Source organism: Gouania willdenowi, chromosome 11 (assembly GCF_900634775.1).
Source record: "Gouania willdenowi chromosome 11, fGouWil2.1, whole genome shotgun sequence".
Classification (NCBI taxonomy): domain Eukaryota; kingdom Metazoa; phylum Chordata; class Actinopteri; order Blenniiformes; family Gobiesocidae; genus Gouania; species Gouania willdenowi.
Window position 1 is genome coordinate 11,101,192 of NC_041054.1, and position 21,809 is coordinate 11,123,000.

General features: G+C 37.9%; 1 protein-coding gene across 1 annotated transcript; it reads right to left on the reverse strand.

Moving 5' to 3' along the window:
- Nucleotides 1-1,978: 1,978 nt before the first annotated feature.
- fam8a1a (family with sequence similarity 8 member A1a) lies at nucleotides 1,979-7,316 on the reverse strand. The gene is made up of 5 exons (XM_028461396.1): nucleotides 6,738-7,316; nucleotides 5,402-5,522; nucleotides 4,422-4,545; nucleotides 3,548-3,687; nucleotides 1,979-2,396 (listed from the first exon to the last, which is right to left on the reverse strand). Exons 1-5 carry the CDS (start codon nucleotides 7,042-7,044, stop codon nucleotides 2,252-2,254), a joined length of 837 nt encoding a protein of 278 aa, XP_028317197.1. The 5' UTR covers nucleotides 7,045-7,316; the 3' UTR covers nucleotides 1,979-2,251.
- Nucleotides 7,317-21,809: the final 14,493 nt, after the last annotated feature.

Consider the following 21,809-nt stretch of genomic DNA (forward strand, 5'->3'; position numbering starts at 1 on the left):
ACTGTACTTAAAGCCTGAATTATTTTCTATTTTGAATTGAATTCATTGGTGTTATTTTATTTGAAAAATAATTGTACATCAATGATTTATTACCAAAAATAAACGTGGAGAGTGAAAGTAACTAGTAACTTTTACTTTGAGTGCTATTTAATTAGGCTATTTTTCAGTTGTACTTCAGTATTCTGTTTGACTTGTACTTAAGTAAAATTTCAATCAGTTAACAGTATTTCTACTTCAGTATGATATATCAGTACTCTTTACACCTCAAAGAAATACTCAAAGCTTTACTTGTACTGCTAATAGCCCAAAATTGGCTACTAGTAGCTCATTTTGCTTTTCTAGTTAGGTCTACTTGTAAATTAGGGTACCAAAAATGTTTACGATTAAAATAAAATGCTTGTTTACTATATGGTACTACTAGTACACTCAAGTTTTCACTGGTAGTAGTTGTAGTACTGTTAGAGCTAATGCAAATTAAATAGGAGGGATTACAACCAAATCCAGCACCCTGATTGGTTGTAATATCTCTAAAAGCCAATATTAAGCCTGAATACACCTTTCCCCGCCGCTTATTAGCATATAAAGCTTACTAGTGACACATTTTGCTTCACTAGTTAAGTGTACTTGTGCACTACCAATCCAAATATGAAGACTAGTACAGCTTTATTATTGTTAGTATCACTATGATTAACTTTATGCTCAATTGGCTCTTCCCATAGAAATATGAAAGAATCTGAGAGGAGTGACTAAATGTTCATCCATCAGTCCTTAATAATCTCCTTCTCAGGTAAAATATGCCAGTTCTACCTGTGCATGGATGGATTAAGTACAAACCACTATCACAGAATAAAAACATGTGTATTAATCAATATATTCTGTGTGTAGAAAAAAAGATGCCACTGCAGAGACAAGTTTCTTTAGCTTGGCTGCTCGTCACTTTAGTTCAGGGTGACTTTGGTGTTTAATGTATTAAATGCCTGCAGTATCCAAGTGTGTAATGTCCTTTTCAAGTCTTTAAGTAAAACTTAATCCTTTTAATCCAATATTTCGTCAACACAGCATCCATTTATTTTTCCAGGCATGAGAAATTGGATTTTTGAAATTCATTCAGAAAAGCTTCTGTCAATCATGTTTTTTTTTTTCCCCCAGACGTTTTCTAAATAAATCGGAGCCTGTTTAGAAGGCTTAACTTGGTTGGTAGCAACACCGCAGCATTGGTCATGGCTTTAAGACGCAGTAGCTCCAGCCTTATTGTAAATATTTAAATGTTTAATAACTTAATTTAATGTTTAAATAACTGCATTTTAAACCTCTGCTAGGTTTCAGAGAGTCACCAAAAATAATAAATTAGAAACCAAAAATAACGAGCAGATACAGTTTCTTCCATCTAATCATTTCCAACCATTGCCAAACTTCTGGTTCTGATGCAGCTAATAAAAAACAAATATATACAATATTGTTTTATTGTGGTTTAGAAGAAGCCATGTTCACAATAACGTGAGAAAATATGCATAATTTATGCAACGGATTTTGAGAATACATCAGCACTTCTGCATCAATAAATATCAGTCTTTTGAAAATGAGACCACATGACTTGTGAGGATGTCCACTGTACAACGCTAGGGGTCGCCAAAAATGGTCTTAAAATGAGAAAAACACTGCATAAAAGCGGTTCAACCCTCACATTCAAACACTTCCACACAAAAGTATGATTTTATCACTCACACATTTACATAACCAAAATGGGAGAGAATATCTAATGGAGTCATCATACAGTATATATCGCTTGCCGTAATGATATAATCCATTTAAAAGTCCATTTGGAGTCTGTGGCTTTTATTGATTTCAATAAAAATAAACCTCAAAATGGTTTGTAATTGATTTATGTTTAAAAAAAAAAAAAAAAAAAATCACTTTTTGGTGAATTTCAATGTATTCATAATAAGCAAACTTAAATTTCAAGAAAAGTAAAATACAATAAGCATAGAACAGTTTCATTTATTTACTTTTTTTTTTTAAATTAACAAAACGTTATTGAATTCTTTGCGATAAAGTGGGGCAATATTTACACTCGCCCTCACATTCACACAAAAACCCGACTTTTCGTTTACTTTGCCGTGCATCGACCTAAACCAGTATACCATAAAGTGCAGTCCAACATTGGGGGTAAATATGTGTGGTATTTCATCTCCAGTCTCCAGCAAACTGTTGGTAATCATTAGCGTTCCAGTGTACAGCCCTGAAAGAGAGGCTATCTGCCCCCCCTGTGCTGGACCACAATGGTCCCCGCCGCGAGGTCGAACACAGTCCTGTTGTGTTGAAAGAAGAGGAGAGTGATGAAGATGGGGAAGAGGAAGGCGATGGAGAAGTTCTTTGTCAGCGCTCGAACGGCAGATCTTCAAAAGGAAATGAAAAACAAATGCATTAATCGCACCAGTCAACTTAAAATATAACATTAATGTCAATCAATTACGACAAGAGGTTTTATAAAATTATTTAAAGCAATCTATAATCAAATACATCGATAACCCTTTTTAAGAAAAGCGCAAACTTTTAACTACAATATTCCTGAAGAAAATTCAAGTGAGGATGCAGGTGTTGCAGTTCATTAGCTTAGCATTAGCTAGCATTAACAATAATTAGCATTAACTAGCATCATCATTGACAAACATTAACATTAACTAGCATTAACATTGCATTAACCTAAAAATGGCATAGCATTAGCTAGCCTTAACATAGCATTAACATTAGCATAAACATGAACTAGCATTAGCCACATGTTAGCATTAGCCTATCATTAGCACTAACCTAGCAATAACATTAATATAGCAATAACACTAACCTAGCATTAGCATTAACCTAGTAATGGCTATAAAATAGCATTAGCACAAACCTAGCATTAACATTCGCCAAGCAATAATATAACATTAGCACGAACCTATCATTTGCATCAGCCTAGCAATAGCATTAACATAGCATTAGCACTAACCTAGCATTAACATTAACCTAGCAATAGCATTAACCTAGCATTAGCATTAACACTAACATTTGCCTAGCAATAACATTAACATAGCATTAGCACTAACCTAGCACTAGCATCAACCTAGCATTAACCTAGCAATGGCATTAACCTAGCATTAGCACTAACCTAACCTAGCACTAACCTAGCACTAACCTAGCACTAACCTAGCACTAACCTAGCACTAACCTAGCACTAACCTAGCATTGATTAAGCATTTAACTGGCAATAGCTGAATAATAGCAATAAGGTTGAAATGAGCTGAAATAGGTTGAAGGTAGTAGCTGAACATGTTAAAGGTTGAATGGTCAAATTCAGTTGAAGAATGGCTGGGGATGAAGGGGTTAAAAGTTGAAAAAGCTCAAATTTCCAATGAAAGTGGATGAGAACAAAAAATTGCACGCATAATAACTACAAACGTTTAAAAGTTACAAATTACAAGCATAAATGCCGGGAACTTTCTGAACGTTTTGACAGCTTAATAGCATCCTCACTAATAAACCTGAGGTACCCAACATAAACACTCACGCTGAGAAGGAGACATTGGACGCCGGTACCACCAGGACACAGTTGGGGCGCACCAGCGTGCACGTGTCGCACGTCACCACTCGCAAACCAAGGAGGAACTTCCCTGGTGTCGCACCTCCAGCGCCCCAAATGCATATCGTCTGAATGCACAAAGACAATGGATGTGAATATATAAAGTCTACTTTTTCAACCATACAAGCCTTCAGGAACATGTTTTCTTTATTTGAGCTGGTCTGACCTAAAAGATGCTAATATTAGCACTTTGTAACACTGACTAATTTGTTGAACAAAAGTTGAGAAAAACATTTTATCAACGGGCATCTTGTTATGGTTGATCAGTAAAAGTCTAAATAAATATACCTCAAATATTCAAGTTTTATGTCTCTGTGTATAAAAATGATTGATCATTCATTCCCTCAATAGAAATAAAAGTCATTGGGTTGACCAAAACAAGCCAGATGGTATTGGTCCCTAATTGTTCCACTGCTGGTTTCCATCTGGGAACACGAGCCCCTGAAGTAAAAAAAAAACAGGTGTGATGCAATGCCTCATCTCAGGCAACTACTGATGCTGCATTGCATCACTGTTCTCCATGGGGACGATGGTGTGTAGCTGAAAACCTTTGACTTAACTTTTCTCTTGATATGAAGAACTGGAAATGGATTTCAAACCATTGAACATCCAAAAATGTATTCAATTCTTCTGATTATCCTCAGTGAGATAAAGCCAACATTATATTGTACGACCGTACTAAACCGCTAAAGCCATGTATAGGAAGTATATTCAGCCTTTTTGTCAGTTATTACAGAAAAAAATAGATGATCATGAAACAATTTATAGATTCAAAATCTGGGAATGCCAGATTGTGACTCACCTCATAGACACACACCAGAAACCTGTAGACCAGAGCAACAACCATCATCTTCTGAAGGTCCTCCATGGACGTGTTCTCATCGATCTCCTCCACAATGAACTGGGTTATATATTTGGCAATATCCCTTCAAATGAAAAATGTAAGGGCAAGTGTTTGATTCAACAATGAAGCAGAAAGTGAACCTGACGGTTCATCATTTGAAAAGTCAGCTTTGACCTTTGCAAAGTACAAAGCTAACCTTTAACCTTATGGTTATGCTGCCTCACCGTGTAATCCAATCGCGTAACAATAAATGAGATTAAAACACTTAACGTGACACATAATCGACATCTATCCAAGAACTCATAGGAAACAGTTGGTCAGTTGTTATAATTTGGTCAACTGGTTAACTTTTCATCAGCTTTCCCTTGAAAACTAATCAAACTGAGTTAATCGAGTTAACTATTGTTATTAATTTCATATTTCTATGGTGTAGAAGTGCACTGAAGTGCTGTTAGACACCGGGCCATCCATTTTGCGTTGGAATTTTTAGAAATTTTTTTCTAAAATGCATGATATTGTGTCAAAACATGTAGGTCTGTGTCATAAAGCTATTTCTATTTCAGGAGGTCAAGTTCGTCACATCGCAAGATTCTATAGCAAAGTTTTTAAAGTTCCGTCTATTTACAGAACAAAAATTGCAAGTAAATGCGTGTTATTCTTCCAATACATGAATGTGAGCGTTTATTTGGTGTCATAGCAATTTCTGCCTGATTTTGTTAAAAAAACAAAACATTATGATCATTTCTGTTCCGGAAAGTGAATTCCGCAATTTCTGACAGTTTTCCTGTGATCACAGAAAATCGGAGGCTGTATGTACGTTCAACTGCGCCTGCAAGCCTTTGCAATGAGGACATAACACCAAACTAGCAACAAAGCTCATTTTTAACCATCCATTGGTCAGACCTTGGCCAAAAATGTCTGGTAACATTATTACTCACTTCATCCCCATCAGATGCATGACCCACAGAACAATAGTGGCCTTTACACAGAACAGGATGAAGAAGTCCACCGTCTCTGCAAGAAGCCTCTGCAGAGGAGAGGGAATGGTGTACTCCCGCCCTGAGAATCCAAAGGAAAACTGTTATTTCTACTAACTTCCAATTTTAGAGTAAAACAAGCAAAGAATATGTACAGTGTGTAGAGATGTCTACCTACTAATTTCTAAGAGGCTACGCTCTTGAAAGGCCGTGTTTATTTGTTTATTTTGTTATTGCTTTTTCTTTCTATATTTGTAAAAAACATGTGATACTACTGTTTTGTGAAAAAAACAAAAAACAAAAAGTGATTGCAGTAGATCAGAGGTGTCAAACTCATTTTAGTTCAGAGGCCAAATACAAACTAGTGTTATCTTTAGTGGGCCATAAGATTTTAGACGAGAAAACAAGCATTCATTTCAACATTAACGTCTCCAAGTTTGCAAGTCAACATATAAATGATACATGAAGTAAACTGTGGGAAAAGGGGATGAAATAGGATTTTAAAAACCACCGAAATTGGTTAAAATTTGCAAATTAAAGTGGCCAAAAACAGACAGAAAAATTGTAAATGAGGGCTCTACGTGTCAGTATTGAAACAAATACTTTAAACTGGCAAATAACAGGCATGATAAATCATGAATGTGGTTAAACTGGTAATAAAGAAAAATATGCTTGAAATATGGTGAAAATAGGTTCAAAGTGACAATAATGGGTCAACATATGTAACATTAGGTTAAAAAAAAAAAAAAAAAAAAAAAAGTGGTAGAAAGGGTTTATAAATGTAGAAAAAGTATTGGAAGTGTAAAAAACGTGCAGAAATGCATTGAAAGTTTATTAAGAAGTGGTAGAAATATGAGTAATGCAGGAAATACACATTAAAAGGAGCGAAACTATGGCAATGAAAAGTGATGAAAATAGGTTACAATGTGGCCAGTTTGGTGTAGTTGCAGAAAGAGGGTAAAAATAAGCAAAAATGGTCAGACAATATTCTTGGTTTCTTGAAGGCATCTGGCGACCGCCTCCCAGTGTCTTGCGACACCAAAAGGGGTCCTGGCCCCAAGATTGAGAACCCCTAGTCGGATAAAGGACCAGATTTGGCCTCCGGGTATGAAAAAGTAAGTGTAGGAGACTTTAGAATTACTCTAAGCACATAAGATGGTTTCCACTGGTCCGTTTACTTAAGCCAGTTTGTTCCCACAGAACCATGACCCTGGAAATGCAAACACATTAAAACTAAAGCCACAGAAAGAAACCATGATGACAATAATGCTGAAGTTAAAAAGCCCAGATTCCTTACCTGCCTGTGGGGCTGCAGTCCTCCCTGAGGTCCTCAGAGGAGATGGTGCTACTGCTGCAGGGCTTTGGTGGTAGTTGTACCAGTTTGGGTTGTCGTCCCCTTGCTGGGAGCCCGGTGTGTGAGGCGGTGGGAGGCTGTAGGAGGGAGGGGGGAAGAAGGGGAAAGGCACCGCAGGCCCCCAGCTATGCCAGCTAGAATAGCTCCAGTAATACTGCCACATCCACTGCTGCAGCTTAGCGCAGTATTCCGTCGTGCTGCAGCTTAGGGGCGGTTGTTCTGGAGCTTCGGGCTCTTTATCAGCCGCCATAGCTGTAAAACTGTCCCACTCAACGACAAAATTGATATAAACAGTCAGATAAGTGTCATTTAACCGCCAACAACCATCTTCTGGTTGTTCTGGTGTGTATGTTAGCAATGTGCTGATGGTGCAGTGCTACGTTTGGAACGTAAATACGGGGACTTCCGGGACAACTCAATGTCGCACGTTTTTTATTTAACTGTCTTTGTAAAATAAACTGGTTTCCAATTTAAATTATAATTCAACGTTTCAAAACGCCGCAAATTAGTTTATAACCTACACATATATTACGTAAACGAAATGGGGTAACAATATCTAATCAAGTCGTCCTATCTAGCGTCCCGTAATGGTATAATCCATTTAAAGGAGCCGTTTCTAGTTTTCGGAAACTTGTTTTTTTTTTTTTTTTTTTTTTTTTTAGATTTGAACGAAATAAATTAAATCTAAAAAATAAATATATATATATATAAAAAAAAAAACAATTATAAAGTTTAATTTATTGGAGAAAATGTGTTACAAAAGGGACAGAGAATAGCAAAATTCAAGTAGAGGAAATGCAAAATACAATAAAAAATAAAAGAGGTTTACAATTCTTTTTCGAAAAGGTTATCAAAACATCATTGAATTCTTCTTGGTGAAGTGCGACACTATTTCAGCTCTTCATTTATCTAATTAATTTAATGCAATCTTGTTTTTAAAAAATAGCAAATGGAAAACCACAAGTTAATGGTTTAATCAACTCAAAACTGATTAGTTATTCTATAATGTTTTGGCAGGAAACTGAAGTTTAGATTACCAGTATGTAACTGTTGTTTTTCTTGCATTCTACTGACTAACCCTATAGGTTTATTTTTTTACATTGTTGTTTTGTTTTCATTATTGTTTTATTTTTTTCATAGCTAGTTCCAAGTGTTTGAAGTCTGATATGTTATTATATCAATTGATTGTGCAGAGAGCATTTAGTTTTGCAGGATTTCTTTACGTTCTTTACTTTTCCCTTGAAAAAATAAAATGAAATAAAATAAAATAAAGAAAAACCTGAAAACCTTTGCTGTCAGTCCTAACAACTGTATATGAAGCTGTCTGTCTGCATCAAACCAGAAGAGAGCAGCAAAACCTCACAGAACTTTTCATTTATGAGCCATTCATCATAAAAACAGGATTTCTCACACTAAAATCCTAATATTATGACTGTACATTACTTGTGTTTCTTTTATTTTGGTTATACTTTTATGAGATATTATTGTGTTTGAGTTTAATCCCACAACTCTGTAGAAAAAAAAGAAGAAAAAAAACAGGCTGAAAGTGGGAGGTGTGGACTGTAATCATCTATGGGAAGAAGAATATTGAAGTTTATAATAATAATAATAATAATAATAATAATTATAAGAGCTGGAGAATGACCCCAGTGACCTGGAAAAAAGGAGAAAGCGGGTCAGAAAATGGATGGATAATAATAATAATAATAATAATAATAATAATAATAATAATAATAATAATAATAATAATAATAATAATAATAATATACTTTTCTTATACTTTTACATTCAATCAAATCCACTGTGATCAAAAAGTTATAGGTGATGAATTTGGGAACTGCTGACTGGGCTAGGACAGTGATGGTTCTGCCAGTTTAAAATAATTGTGCTTTGCCTTGTGAAAGGAGCCAGTGAGGCGAACACCAATTCAACCCCAATGGTCTTGATCCCAGTCAACAGAGGCTCTACGGTGACTGTGGCCGAAAGTAATCGGTTCTAAATAAAAGCTGCGTCCGGCAAACGCTGACCCCTATAGAAACCCAATAACCTGTTGGGATTAGTGTATTTGTCCCACAGGGCGACTGTGTCTGCTGGAAATGAGTTTAGGTGACCTGGGAACTGGAGTGCATTCACACTAACATTCCTGCATCGTTTTGAAAGCAGGTTTAGTAAATGTAGGTGCCATGGTTGGATTCAACAATAACTGTCATGAACTAAATGTGTCATTGTAGAGTAATAAAAGACAACTTTCAATAAATGTGTCAAAATACCAGTACTTAATTTGGTAGTATTGTATAAAGTTTATTTAGTAGCTTTATTTTCTGAACAAAGCTTTAAGATATGACCATCTTTCCAAAATAAGTCATTTTCAATAGGGGCGGGACGATACACTGAGTTTACCATGCGATACAATAGACAATAATGGGCTCACGATAACAATACAATCCCATATTTTTCAAAAGGAAAAAGACCCCTCAAAAAATTGTGTTGGAAAAATACTGTAACTGTTTTTAGTTTAACTCTGGACATACAGTAGCTATTTTGGGTTTGACCCTTTCAACTCAGGAATCTAAACAAATAAACAAAACCACAATAATCTGAATGGTAGTAGATCTTATGGATGTTTATATATATATATATATATATATATCTACACCCACTGACTGATACCACTCGTACCTTCGACCATACATCTTGTGACGTTTTATTATTGCGATATTTTGTTGCATTTTTAGTTTTCAATGATCTAAATTACTGCTTTCTAGTAAGATACTTTCTAGCCTTACCATGCAAACTACTGCCACCTAGTGACATGGAGCCTCATTGAAATCGCTGCATTTATTTTTAGGCCAGGCTACCTGACTCAAAACACCACTCACTTTGTTGTTGTTGTTGTTAATTTGGTAATTATAATCTATGGATTTGTACGTATCAACGCTCTGAGCCGGATTTTCGATTTGGGGCCCAGTCGATTTCTCATTTATTAGCGAGTCAAATATTATGACGGTTGGTGGTACCGAATCATTGGCACATACCAATATATAAATGGGGCCCATTACCCCGTATGTGCCACAGGGGCCCCATTTTTCTACTACTCCTTCGTTAATTCTCATTAGATCGGATTGTAGTTTGGTATGAATACACTGTGAATGAATATGATGAGATGCTCTCAGCCCTTTTTTGGAAATGGGGCCCGAGGGCCCATCTCCATTTCCTGTACTTTCAAAATTTATGGGAACATAGTCGTATGATATATCATTAAAGGTAATTCAACTTAGATTACGATTATGCCTTGCAAAATTCGATTAGGACCTCAAGGGGCCCGGGGGCCAGCCCCCCTTTTTTCAGCAATATCCATTAAAGTATTTGTGAGTCAGAGTTGGTGGCACCAAATCATTGATACATACCAATATATGAATGGGGCCCATTACTCCGTATGTGCTACGGGGGTGCCAGGGACAGAATTCTCGGGAACGTGGTACGTGCCATTTGGCACAGAGACATTCCGTGGGTCCAGTCGTAGTTGTTTTATGTTGAAGACACTGATCGTAATTTATGGCAGTGAAGTAGAATTTGTGGACCGGCTGTCTCGCAGTCTAGTTTTACACTGAAGACGTGATAATCTCTAAACATGTGTGACTTAGCACAGTCTAAATATTTACAGTATATGTTAATGTGGCCCAATTTAAAAAAAAAAAAAAATAGACATATGACGGTTTCATAGTTTAAATAATGAATCTCTCAAATCTGCTCTTGCTATGTTGAACTAAACAATTCTTCATGTATGTGTGAAGATTGGAGAGACAAAAAGAGGATGGTTATGCATCCACTACACAGGTCACTGAGTTCTTGTGAAATTGGTTGATGTGTCTATGCCAGGTGTGTATCACAGCACTAGACATTCACAGAGAGGGCAAGGTCACAGAATAACCCTAGACTTTTAACCCTTTTGTTAAGGAATGTTACACAAAGTTTTGTGTTAAGCCTTAGAACCACTATTGTTTTTAAATTCATCTTTACGGTTTCTCTAATTACTGTATAATGTGTTTCTCTTAGATTAAGCTCATTCGTCAGGCGTCAACCCTTATTTAAAATCTGTTTATTTTAAAGCTGTTAACGTGTGTTATCTTATCAAATATGAAACATGACAGCTGTTCCCACCCTGGAAAAGAAACGTGGAATTCAGACACACATTTGTGAAAACATTATAGTCAAAAGAACATTCCTTCCACTGATGTATCCCCCCCTTACAAAAAACAGAGCTAAGTGTGTTTCCTTAAATGATACATTCAGATAAGTTTGTGAAAAGCCCAATCAGGAGAATTCCAATGATGCTCATGGGGGAGCTGGAGATTTAAGATTCTGCAGACTCTGTTTTTTTCTTTATAAACCACTAACCCTTAAAGCAGGCTGGGGCAAGCTCACAATGTGTCACATAGGTTAAAGAAATGAACAAAATCTTGGTCAGCAGTCAGAGGAGTGTGTGGAAAGGGGTCATTTACTTCTGCTTTGGAGCGGAGAGCTGCTGTCATGTGATTTATGTGTTACGGAAGCAGATTAGGGCCAATTTTGATGCTGAAAATTTTGTGGGCAAATACAGAATAAAGTCGAAATGTCGAGATTAAAGTCGAAATTTCAAAAACAAACTAAAAATACAATATTGTGATGAAAGTTGAAGGTTTGCTACAAAAGTCAAATCTATGGATCGGACTAGGGCCAATTCACCATATGACAACAGCCTCCATCAAAACTGTCCCTAATCTGATTCCGTACAGATCCTCAACAACCACAGTCGGGACTGAATGCTCCACCTCTTCCAAACTTGACTGGTTTTTCCTTCTGAACAGATTACGTTTTTGGTAATATCTCTTCAAAGTCCTTAAAGAGGTGAAAACTCTGTCCATGAGCTAAAAAATAAATAATATCTTTGTTATTAAACCCAACTTCGAGGTGTAGTTTAACAAATTCATCGATACACTGCATTTTGTAGACGCCCACAATCTGTTGTTTGTTGTCATTTGGTGAATTGGCCTTCATCAGCTTCCATAGCTGTGACTTCAATAGTAGACCTTGGACTTCTATCACAATATTGTATTTTGAGTTCATTTTTGAAATGTCATCCTTAATCTTGTCTTTTTGACTTTAATATCGAAATTATATTAAAACTTTGATGCAAATATTAAAAATAAAAGTAATGAATTATGTGCTATTGTGCATTGCTAAATATTGGACATCAAGAAACATATTTGCCAACATTTATGGCAATAACTTTTTGCGTTAGTAAAGATTAAGTAGGAAAATACATTTGAAAAAGAATTGTTTCTACATGACATGTTTACTGTATGCAAGGGAACCGTGACAAGATTTATTACCAAAAATAAACATGGGGGCGTGAAAGTAAAGATAAAGATAAAGTAAGTAAGTACATCCAATAAAATCCTTAAAATTGGTCACGAAATAAAGGAAATTGAGTGGCGGATTCACTAAGATCTGAAATAAAGGGTGGTAAACCAGGTGCGTCCCTAAATCCTTTGGTGGCGCTGTTTCCTCACCTGCTGTGGGGAATTCACTAAAATTGCGCCACTAATAGGTGCGCGTATAGACATGGTGGAATGAACATTTTGCTCGTTCAGCGTGGAGAGGTGAGTGCACAGAAGCACAAAAATACATTTGAAGAAGTTCAATCGGAGGCTGGTGGACTTCTCTGTCTGCTGCAAAAACATTTAATAACGTAGAAAACAAAATAAACAAATAAAAATGTTGAAAATAACAGCCAAAAAAAGCTTTCAAACCTAACCTGAAACCTATATTTTTTCCCCCTTATTTAATGCGGGTGCTGTCACTTTGCTCTTAAAACAGGCAGATTTGGACAGAAACCGTCGCATCTGTTAATGCCATTGATCTGAGTTAATGCAGCGACACAGTCTGTCAATCAGTCCATCAGCACCATTTGATGATGATCTACTGAGCATCATCCAGCAGGTCTGACCGCCTGAGTCGTCACGCACACTCTCATTTGTGAATATTGTGCCATCGCTGTGTAAATTACGCACGCTGCTCAGATGATTCTGGCCTGACGCTCCTGCCATCAATGCCACACGAGAGTTTTACGGTCAAAACATGGAGACGAAGACACAGTAGCTCATTGGAGTGATGCGTGGAGTGACATCCATGGATCTCCGCAAAAAGCATAATCTCTGCACGGCAGCCTCTGGACTCCACACGCACTGCCTCGGGTGTGCAGCTTTTTCTCTCCCTCACACACACTTTACACACACTCTGCATTTTCTTATTCAATGGCTGTGAATATTGACTATTGTTTTATTTAAATGATTTTCTTAAACTAGAAAGGTTCACTGGAGCATTTTTTTTTATCTCCGCTGTGTTTTGTGTCAACATTCAGTGCAGCGATGATCTCTGTGTGTGAGTTTGCACCTGAATGTGGGTCGTTCTATTTTCGGCGCATAAAACAGTCGCAGCAAACAGTTCCAGATTTGTTGAATTGCATTGCGCCCACTGCATTAATTTACTTGCATTTCCCCCTCCCATTTTTTTGCGCCCCTTATGATATCCGCCTACTTTAAATATTCATCAGAGGGAAACGCGCTAAATTGATTGTGGGCACATTGTGACACACAGAAGACGTGATTCCCTGGGGTTTGTACCCCTTATTAGGACGTGGAGTGACGTTTGCACACGTTTTAATACCCCTAATCCTTAGTGAATCCGCCCCTGAAGGCTAAAATATCCATCATCACCATACTATTGCTTCATTGCTTTCCTTACTGTGACATTTTGTTTGTAATCATAATATTTTAAGACATCATGTTCTGCAAAGGATCTGAAAGTAGGAGCTGCACACTAATGAAAACAGTACGACACAGAGGATCCCGGACCATCTGTAATAACACTAAGTTTGCCTGTAGCCAAACAGGATGGAAAGGGAGGTATTTTAAAGGAAAAGGTCTCCATCTTCCTCCCATGGACCCGAGTTTACAGAGGTTAACCTTGCATCAGCAGAGTAGTTTCAGCGCGGCAATTAGGAAACAGTTGAGGAAGGATAGAGACAGCGAGAGGTCAACTGAGAGTGAGCCAGGAGGGGTAGGAGAAGCACAACGACACAGTTTTGTGTTGTTGCTACATTTAAGAGCCATAGGGAAAGTGTATATAGCAGCTTATATATTCAGTTAATGTGACATTTTAATATGCGTGCGCACACGTGTATGATCCTGTACCTGACGGAAATGCACAACACAGGCACAGACCTTGTTTTCAGCGTTGATTGAACGTTATCACGTCCTCGGCACAACATCTGGAAAGCTGCACTTAAGAACTGGCGTTCACGCCCTTCCTCTGCTTGTTCTCAAACTAGGAAGAGGTTGAACGTTTTTCCGATCATTAGGCATACTACAGCAGCACTAAACCTGCTTCATATTCTATTTAGGTCAAGACGGACAGAAAATAAATTGTGTGATAACAGTATGTTGTTTGGTTGATGTTTGAAGGAAGCTACGATCCCAAATCTTCGCTCTAAACCAAGGAACTCATAACTGAATTGATATTGTCATTAGAAAAATACATTTCAGTAGCAATTTAGCTTTTTTTTTTTTTTTTAAGGAATTCTCACCAAAACCCAAACAAAAATGAAGAACAGAAGCGATAAAAAAAAAAAACTGTGACATTCTTGTTACATCTAACTTCCTCTTTTGTAAAGTAAGGAATGCTGACGAAGGCTATACGTGTCTTGTAGTAGATGCTGGAACAACGTGTCATGTCTGGATCAGCCAAACTTCAGCCACAACAATTTAATCTGTGAAGTTGGGATCACGGCTGGCCAAGGACGGCAACTTTCCCGTTTATTTTGACATCGATGAGGTGGACACGTGACGCTCTGTTATAGGAAAACATTTCTTATTCTTGACTTCAAACCTTTGTTGTGTAGCTGTGATGGGAAAATTGAGGTCATGGATTTATTTGTTTTTGGTTTGTGACGAGTGACTCAACACAGTGAGACTAAAATCCACTAACCAATGCACTTTGTTTGCCAAACTCTTCAAAGCAACAACACACAGCAACCTTTTGGATTAATTAGAGCAGAGACCCAGTGGTTCCATCTCAACCTTTTTTGGGTCATGACCCCATTTTTATATCACAAATTGCTGATGGCACCAAAAAACATTTTGTCTCCAAAATTAGTTTTTTGATCATATTTGTTATGCTGTGTTACAAAGTAAGGATTAGTGCACAGAGTGACAATATGCACCAGCTCAGATATTTTTACACTGAATTTTATTTGAACTAGATTTATTTTTAAGAAAGTGAAAGTATAGAAAAAGAATAATAATAATTTATGATTTATGAGCTTTGTGCCTCTTCCTGCACTGTGTGTCTATTTCTGTGATACGCATTGTTTTTTTAGTTGGGCAAAATAGATTAAAAAAAATAAAAAAATTTTTTAAAATACAATCAGTAATATATTTTAATTTTAATATTACTATACATTTCAGGCAACCCCACATGGGGTCACGACTCCAAGGTTTATAAACCCTGGCCACACTTATCACCAGACTTCCTTAACTGATTACACAACACAATAAGCACAATATGCACAACTATAACATCACATTTCACTCTCACCTTAAAACAATCCACTCTTCCCCACCCCTTCCATTTTCCCACCCTGACTCCCTCTTCCCTGTTCCCCTCCGCCTCCCCTAGGTGTAACACTGCCCTCTCTTTTTATATTCACCCTTTCATAAAGTGTTTCTTACCCTTCCTTAGGGAGGGCTGGTGATGTTTACAACTATGCAATAAAATAAATTCATTTATTTAATTGCAATAACAAAACGTGCATGCTGTCGTAAAAAGATTGCATTTCATGTAGTGTTGACCTTCGACAGCATGTGCAGACAAAGTATTAGCCTATCCTTTGCTCTTTTGGAAGAATGGTCAAAACACTTTTGGAAAGAATTGATATAAGTCCAGGTAAAGTGAATCAATGTAATATGTAATGGTGCTGCTCGAGGTACAAATCATTCTGTGTATCCCCAGCACTAATCTCTCTCTCGTTCTGTGTTTTTCGTCTTAGATTTCTACCCGAGTGAAGGGATGACCTTGGGGTCTACCTCCACCTGCTTTCAAAGAAGTGTGTGTGAAGTTCACCTCCACATAAACACCAGCTTCGCCCCCCCCCCAACCTCCACCACAGGGGCCATAAGCCAGCTATGTAGACGGTGAACCCTCTCCAGAGCAACGGACCAGCCAAGCAGAGCTATGCTCGCTGAGGCCCTGACTCTCTCTGCAGGGGAGGCTGGTTGCCATGCATCAAGATTTATTTTCCCTAAAGCTCACAGTCTAGTTGTACTCACATTTCATCAACAAGTCTGATGTTTGATCAGCAGAGCTTGGCTGGGCTGGTCTCTGAACCTCATACTCAGAAAACGCTGTTTAAATCAGATATATCTATGTTTACATTCACATAAAGTAGAGATTTACGTTTCCTACTTTAGGTTTTTATCTAATCAGGTTTTCATCAATGTTAAAGGTATTGTGGAGGATGTTATTTTGGCTTCAAATTCCAGGTAGATCATCAAGACTATTGGTCCTCCTAAGTGTCAATCATTCTGACGTAAGGCTGTCGTACGTGCTCGTCCCTAGCTAGCTTTCGCTTGCTGCGCATGCGCACGTTCAAGTGTTTAAAAGAGGGTGAATCACTAACTGGAAACGGACTCGGAAGAGCATCGTAGTGGTATGTTTTTGAGTCAGATTTGACAATAATCAACCTAGTAGTTATTAGTGGAGAATTTTATCCTAATGTAATGTTTTCTCCTTTGTGTTTTCTTCGCTTTTTCTATAATTGATCAAATAAAATTGAGCGAGTTCAACTTTTGGTGATTTTCTTTAATAACTTTTATCCATTAACTAGTGGGTCAACAAAAGACATTGCCACGGTTACATTATGTTTTTAATTCGTAATTAGTGATTTTGAATCAAATTATTTGGAATTAAAGTGTTCTGCTTCGTGTTTACATGGAAATACTAATTCCGAATTGAAGTTTACATGGAAAACCAGTTTATTCAATTCCGCTGTACTGTAGGTCTGTGGGTTGGGAAGGCTCTGATTGGACAGGGGGCGAACGTGACGTATTCACGTCTATCGGGAAAAACTCACTACAAACCTTTTTTTTCGGCTACAACATAAAAGACCACATGAGAACTGTTTTCACCTTTATTTTTATTATAGTTTTGAAGCAGCAGCTTTTTCACTTTGTCTCCGCGGCGCAGAAGAGAGGTAGAGAAGCGGAGAAGAGAGATAGAAGTCCGTACTTTGGTCAATCAAAGCCAGCGGTTAATGTAATAGTTGCGCTGCCTCCACCATAGAGGACGATGAGTGAAAAATAAACTTTATAATGATCCGCACGTCATTAGTGAAGCTCTGGCGCTTCATGCCCCAGTGAAGCCGTTTCGTTTGCCGAGGTCCATGTGTGTAAAAAGTCTGTGTGTCTGTCTGCATGTTTATGCCTCTGTCCGTCCACTCTTTTCATTATATCCATGTCTTTTAAGGCTCTTGTTAAATAAATAGTCTCGGCTGGAGTCTGGGCGGCCATCCTGGACTATGTCGTCACCAGCGCATCATGGCGGCAAGTTGCGCATGCGCAGAACGACCAGAATTAATTTAAAGCGGAATTAAGTGTTTACAAGAAAGAGGAATTACTTAATTCGGAATTAAAATTGGAAAGAATCAGCCACCTAGTTCAGATTTAAGATGAATTCGGAATTACATTTGCATTAGAAATTAGGTGTTTACAAGGTCAGTTTAAGAGGAATTAGATTTTATTCAGAATTAAAGCACCCATGTAAACGTGGGCAGGTCCTTTGCTGTATATATTAAAGGCTGTATTATATTTACCCTAAAGCTCTCTCTGAACCACTGGCTGTAAAAGTGGCTGTTGTTAATATAAATTTCAAAGGCCTCCAAGCTGTGTGAAGAGGAAGCACATCTTTGCATTCCAGAACACAAACAGTTCATGTTTGTGAAGTCATCCCAGCAGGAGTTCCTGTCAAGGTTTTTCACTCTGAGGTAGTTTTGTATAGCTCACAGGAAGGATGGTGGACATTTAAGAAAATGATCCGATGGAAAACATTGCCTGAACAATAGAATACTCCAGAGAACACTGTGTGTGTGTATATACGTAAACTATCCCACTGCCATAGATTCAAAAGTGTTGAACTAGTCACTCTTTGGGCTTTAAATCCAACATAATCCGTCTCAGTTTATTCGCTCCTCTTCCTGCTACAATAACTGTGTGACAGGACATGTGATCTGAACTAATCTGGTGGTAATTGGGAATAATTTGGTCATTGAAATGTGTTTGAGCATGCTGAATATATGTGGGCACTGATGGACAAGCAACACGATAGCGGCTGCTTTGTTCACACCAAGCCTCCTTTGTGCTGCAAAGAACTCTGTGGCCTGCAGTGTGGTTTGTTTTCTGGAGAAAGAGCATGAAGAGCATGAAGGGAACTTCTGTTTGGACAAACTGACTTCAAACACAAAATCCTTTCACTGTTTAAACCTAAAGGTGCAATAATCTATATGTGCATTTCTTCCAAGAAGTGTCCACATTTCTAGAGAATATTCTTAAAACGCGTATCTCTAAAGATTGAAATGAGGTTTTTAGTACATGTTAGGAAATGCATCACAGTATAGTGATGTGCAGTGATGTTCATGACTCCTTGTATTTTATCTCTGACATTAAAACATTTAGTGGTTTTCAAACCTTTAACCAAGTCCATACTGTCCAACAATACAATATCAATAAAAAACTACATTAATTTTAATGTAAGGCCAAATTACATTTTTATTTATTTATTCTATGCTTATTCTGTTCACAGGAACCTTGGCCGCTGGATAAAACCTCTAACTGTGCACAATAGAGCACATAGAGGAGAGTTAGAAAGACAGAATGAGGGATGAACACGGGTTTTAATGTGGTTTCAGACCATGGCTGTACACAAACACCGTGACCTTCTCATGCAGGTGGTACGGCTGGTTGATGTTGATGTAATAAAGGTCATATTCTGTCTGCCCCCATTTTACTGGTTCACAAATCTTTTTTAATCTTGCTGTGTAGCAACAGGAAGCATTTGAGGGAAGGGAGCACAGCTATAACTCAGCTTTAACTTCTGAGGTTCAGCACATCTGATGTTTGTTACAGCTTGAAAAGTACAAAAGAGAAACACACCGAGTTTCCAACAACCAGAGAAAATCATGTGTTCGGTATGTTCCAGTGTTGGGTATTTATCTTATATTTTATAAACTTTAGAAGAGATTTGAAAATAAGTACAGGTTGTGACTGAGTAAAGTTGGTCTGGTGGATGATGGAGTTGTTCTGTAGGTCAAAGGCACTTCCCTGCCTTGTAAAGTACAGCGAGATAACCGCTACCTCTGATAAACACAAGGAATACGGAAGCCATCCGTCAGTCCATCACCTTCTGACCTTTTTACTAATAGTTCCACAACAGCATAACCCCAAACAGCTGCCAAGGTAGGATATAATGAAGAACTTCAAATCTTGATTTCAAATGTGGTGCAAATAAAACACATGGGCTACTCATTCCGTATATCATTCGTTTTTCATTATGTAACAAAAACATGATAAACGAAAAAAAATAAACACTAATTATTTGATATTTGTTTCCAAAACCAAAATGAAAAAATGGAAAACGCCTTGTTTTTCAAATTCAAGCTCTTTTGCTTCGGTACAGAAAACGAAAAACGGAAAACAAACACCTTTATTTGTTTTCTCCATTACCAATTTGCCAAAGTATGCGACCCGGAAGTGTACTCACATCCGACGCTAACGGCTATGCTAACGGTAGTTCGGCATGACAAGATCGCTGCTTCCAACTGTGCATCCGAAACGTGTCCTTTTCGCTTTAGCTGGTGTTGGGCACAGAACCTCCTCACAGACATTTCAGAGGATTTAGAGACTCCTAAGTGTTGCAGAGCGAACGATATCTCGGAATGTGTAACGCTTCACTTCCGGGTCACGTACTTTGGCAAATCAGTAATGGAGAAAACGAAAAAAGGTGTTCGTTTTCCAATTTTCGTTTTCTGTACCAAAGCAAAAGAGCTTGAATTTGAAAAACAAGGCGTTTTTCATTTTTTCATTTTTGGTTTTGGAAACAAATATCAAATAATGAGTGTTTTTTTTTTTTCAAGTTTTTGTTACATAATGAAAAACTAATGCACGAATGATACATGGATAAGGAAAATTACTGGGTTCATGAACCATGGATCTTATATTTATGGTGTCAAACCAGTTGATAGGTAACAGACTTTCATCAAACGTTGTGGTTATTCTGAGGTCTGTACAGCTGCTTGATTGGAGAATCATGTGAAACCCAACAGGAAAGAAGTCATCTGTCTGACCTGTGATGCACAGCTGCACGTTAAACAAACAAGCAGCCTCTGTGGGTCGGCCCTTTTGTTCGCTGTGCGTCTTTTCAGGTATTTCTGACTGTGAGAAAGTAGACACAACGAGAACTTAAAACTAGAGCAATGAATCCTAACTTTATCACCGAACTCGTGGAGTAGGAAAACCGCATGATTACAGGTCTTTACTGTTGGGAATTGGGAAAAGACCACTGAAATGTGTGGTTGATGGGAAAGCTGCTTTAATCCTCCCTTCTCTCTGTTGGTGGTCCTGTCCAAACTTCATTGAAGCAGAGCTAATTTACTTAATCGGTTCTCGTGTATTATGATATAAGGCAAAACTGGGATTTAGGATTTTCAGGCCACTTTGCTGCCTCAGCAGATGCTGTTCTCATTCAGTGGACACACTTTAGTGTTTTAATAAATATCATATTTTCTTATGACTTCAGCATTATCAATATGGTTTTTGTTTGATAAAGTGCAGTGAATTGTATCCAATCTTTAGAGACACTTTGATCACCTACATTAAACAGAGTGATCCTGTTTGGTTTGAGACTTAACAATCCAGCACAAGACTTTAAATGTGCAAAATCTGGCAGGATGATAGATTTTTACAAGTCCGAGTAATCGAGACATAACGGAAACCGGATTAGGGCCAATTTTGATGGGGAAAATAATTTTGGGCAAATCAAGAATAAAGCGAAATGTCGAGATTACGGACAATTAATATTTGCTTCAGGGTGAACGGTACAGGTAAATAAAACAAGGGATACTAAACTGGAGTGACGAAGGGGTACCAACACATTTGAAGAGAGGCTTGTTGCGTACACAAGACAGAAAATGTTGGAAAACACTAAAACTCTAAAAACTGAAACTCTAAAGGGCCAAATTCATACCCCAGGTCTGACATTCCACCATAGTTTGTCATCGTGTACACCAGCACTATTAAGGATCCTGGGGGTGCTGGAGCACATGGACATGGACCCTGGACAAGTCGTCATTCTGTTCCAAGGCCATCAAATACAGAAGAACACAATCTCAGGAAGACACAGATTCCCTCCCGCAGTCTCCAGACATTTTAAAACAACATCATGTACGTGGAAACACAAGTACACGTTGAAAATGTAAACAAGCTCAGAGAGAACATGCAAACTTCAATGAGTTTGAAGAATCAGAACCTTCTACCTAAAGGCCAGCATTGCTATACTACTTCCCCTCGCAGGAAAACGTCTCTATTTGTCTCCCTTTTTTTACAAGCTGTGAGACAACATAGGTTACTTTTATGTTTCAGGCAGTTAAAGACTACATCCACTATACTTGTTGACCTTTGCCTTCTGTTCATGTTGATACTGAACGCTCTATTGTTCCAGCCAACGGGGTACGAACGCCCGACCCTCGATTCCACCTGCTTCAGCTGTTTTGACCATTACACCCAATCAGTGCTGCAGTCTCCCTTTCCTGTCATGGGAAAGAGTCCGTCGCCGCTCGAACAATCTCAAGCACACAAACACACACACATAAAATGGAACTTGACCAGAGAAAAAAAGGGTGGGGTCGTTTGCTTGGACGACTCAGAT

Coding starts and splice junctions, on each gene's coding strand:
- fam8a1a (XM_028461396.1), bottom strand. CDS start 7,044: ATGGCGGCTGATAAAGAGCCCGAAGCTCCAGAACAACCGCCCCTAAGC. Junction 5,523..6,737: donor GACTGCAGCCCCACAGGCAG/GTAAGGAATCTG, acceptor TTGGATTCTCAG/GGCGGGAGTACACCATTCCC. Junction 2,397..3,547: donor TCCAATGTCTCCTTCTCAGC/GTGAGTGTTTAT, acceptor TTCCTTTTGAAG/ATCTGCCGTTCGAGCGCTGA.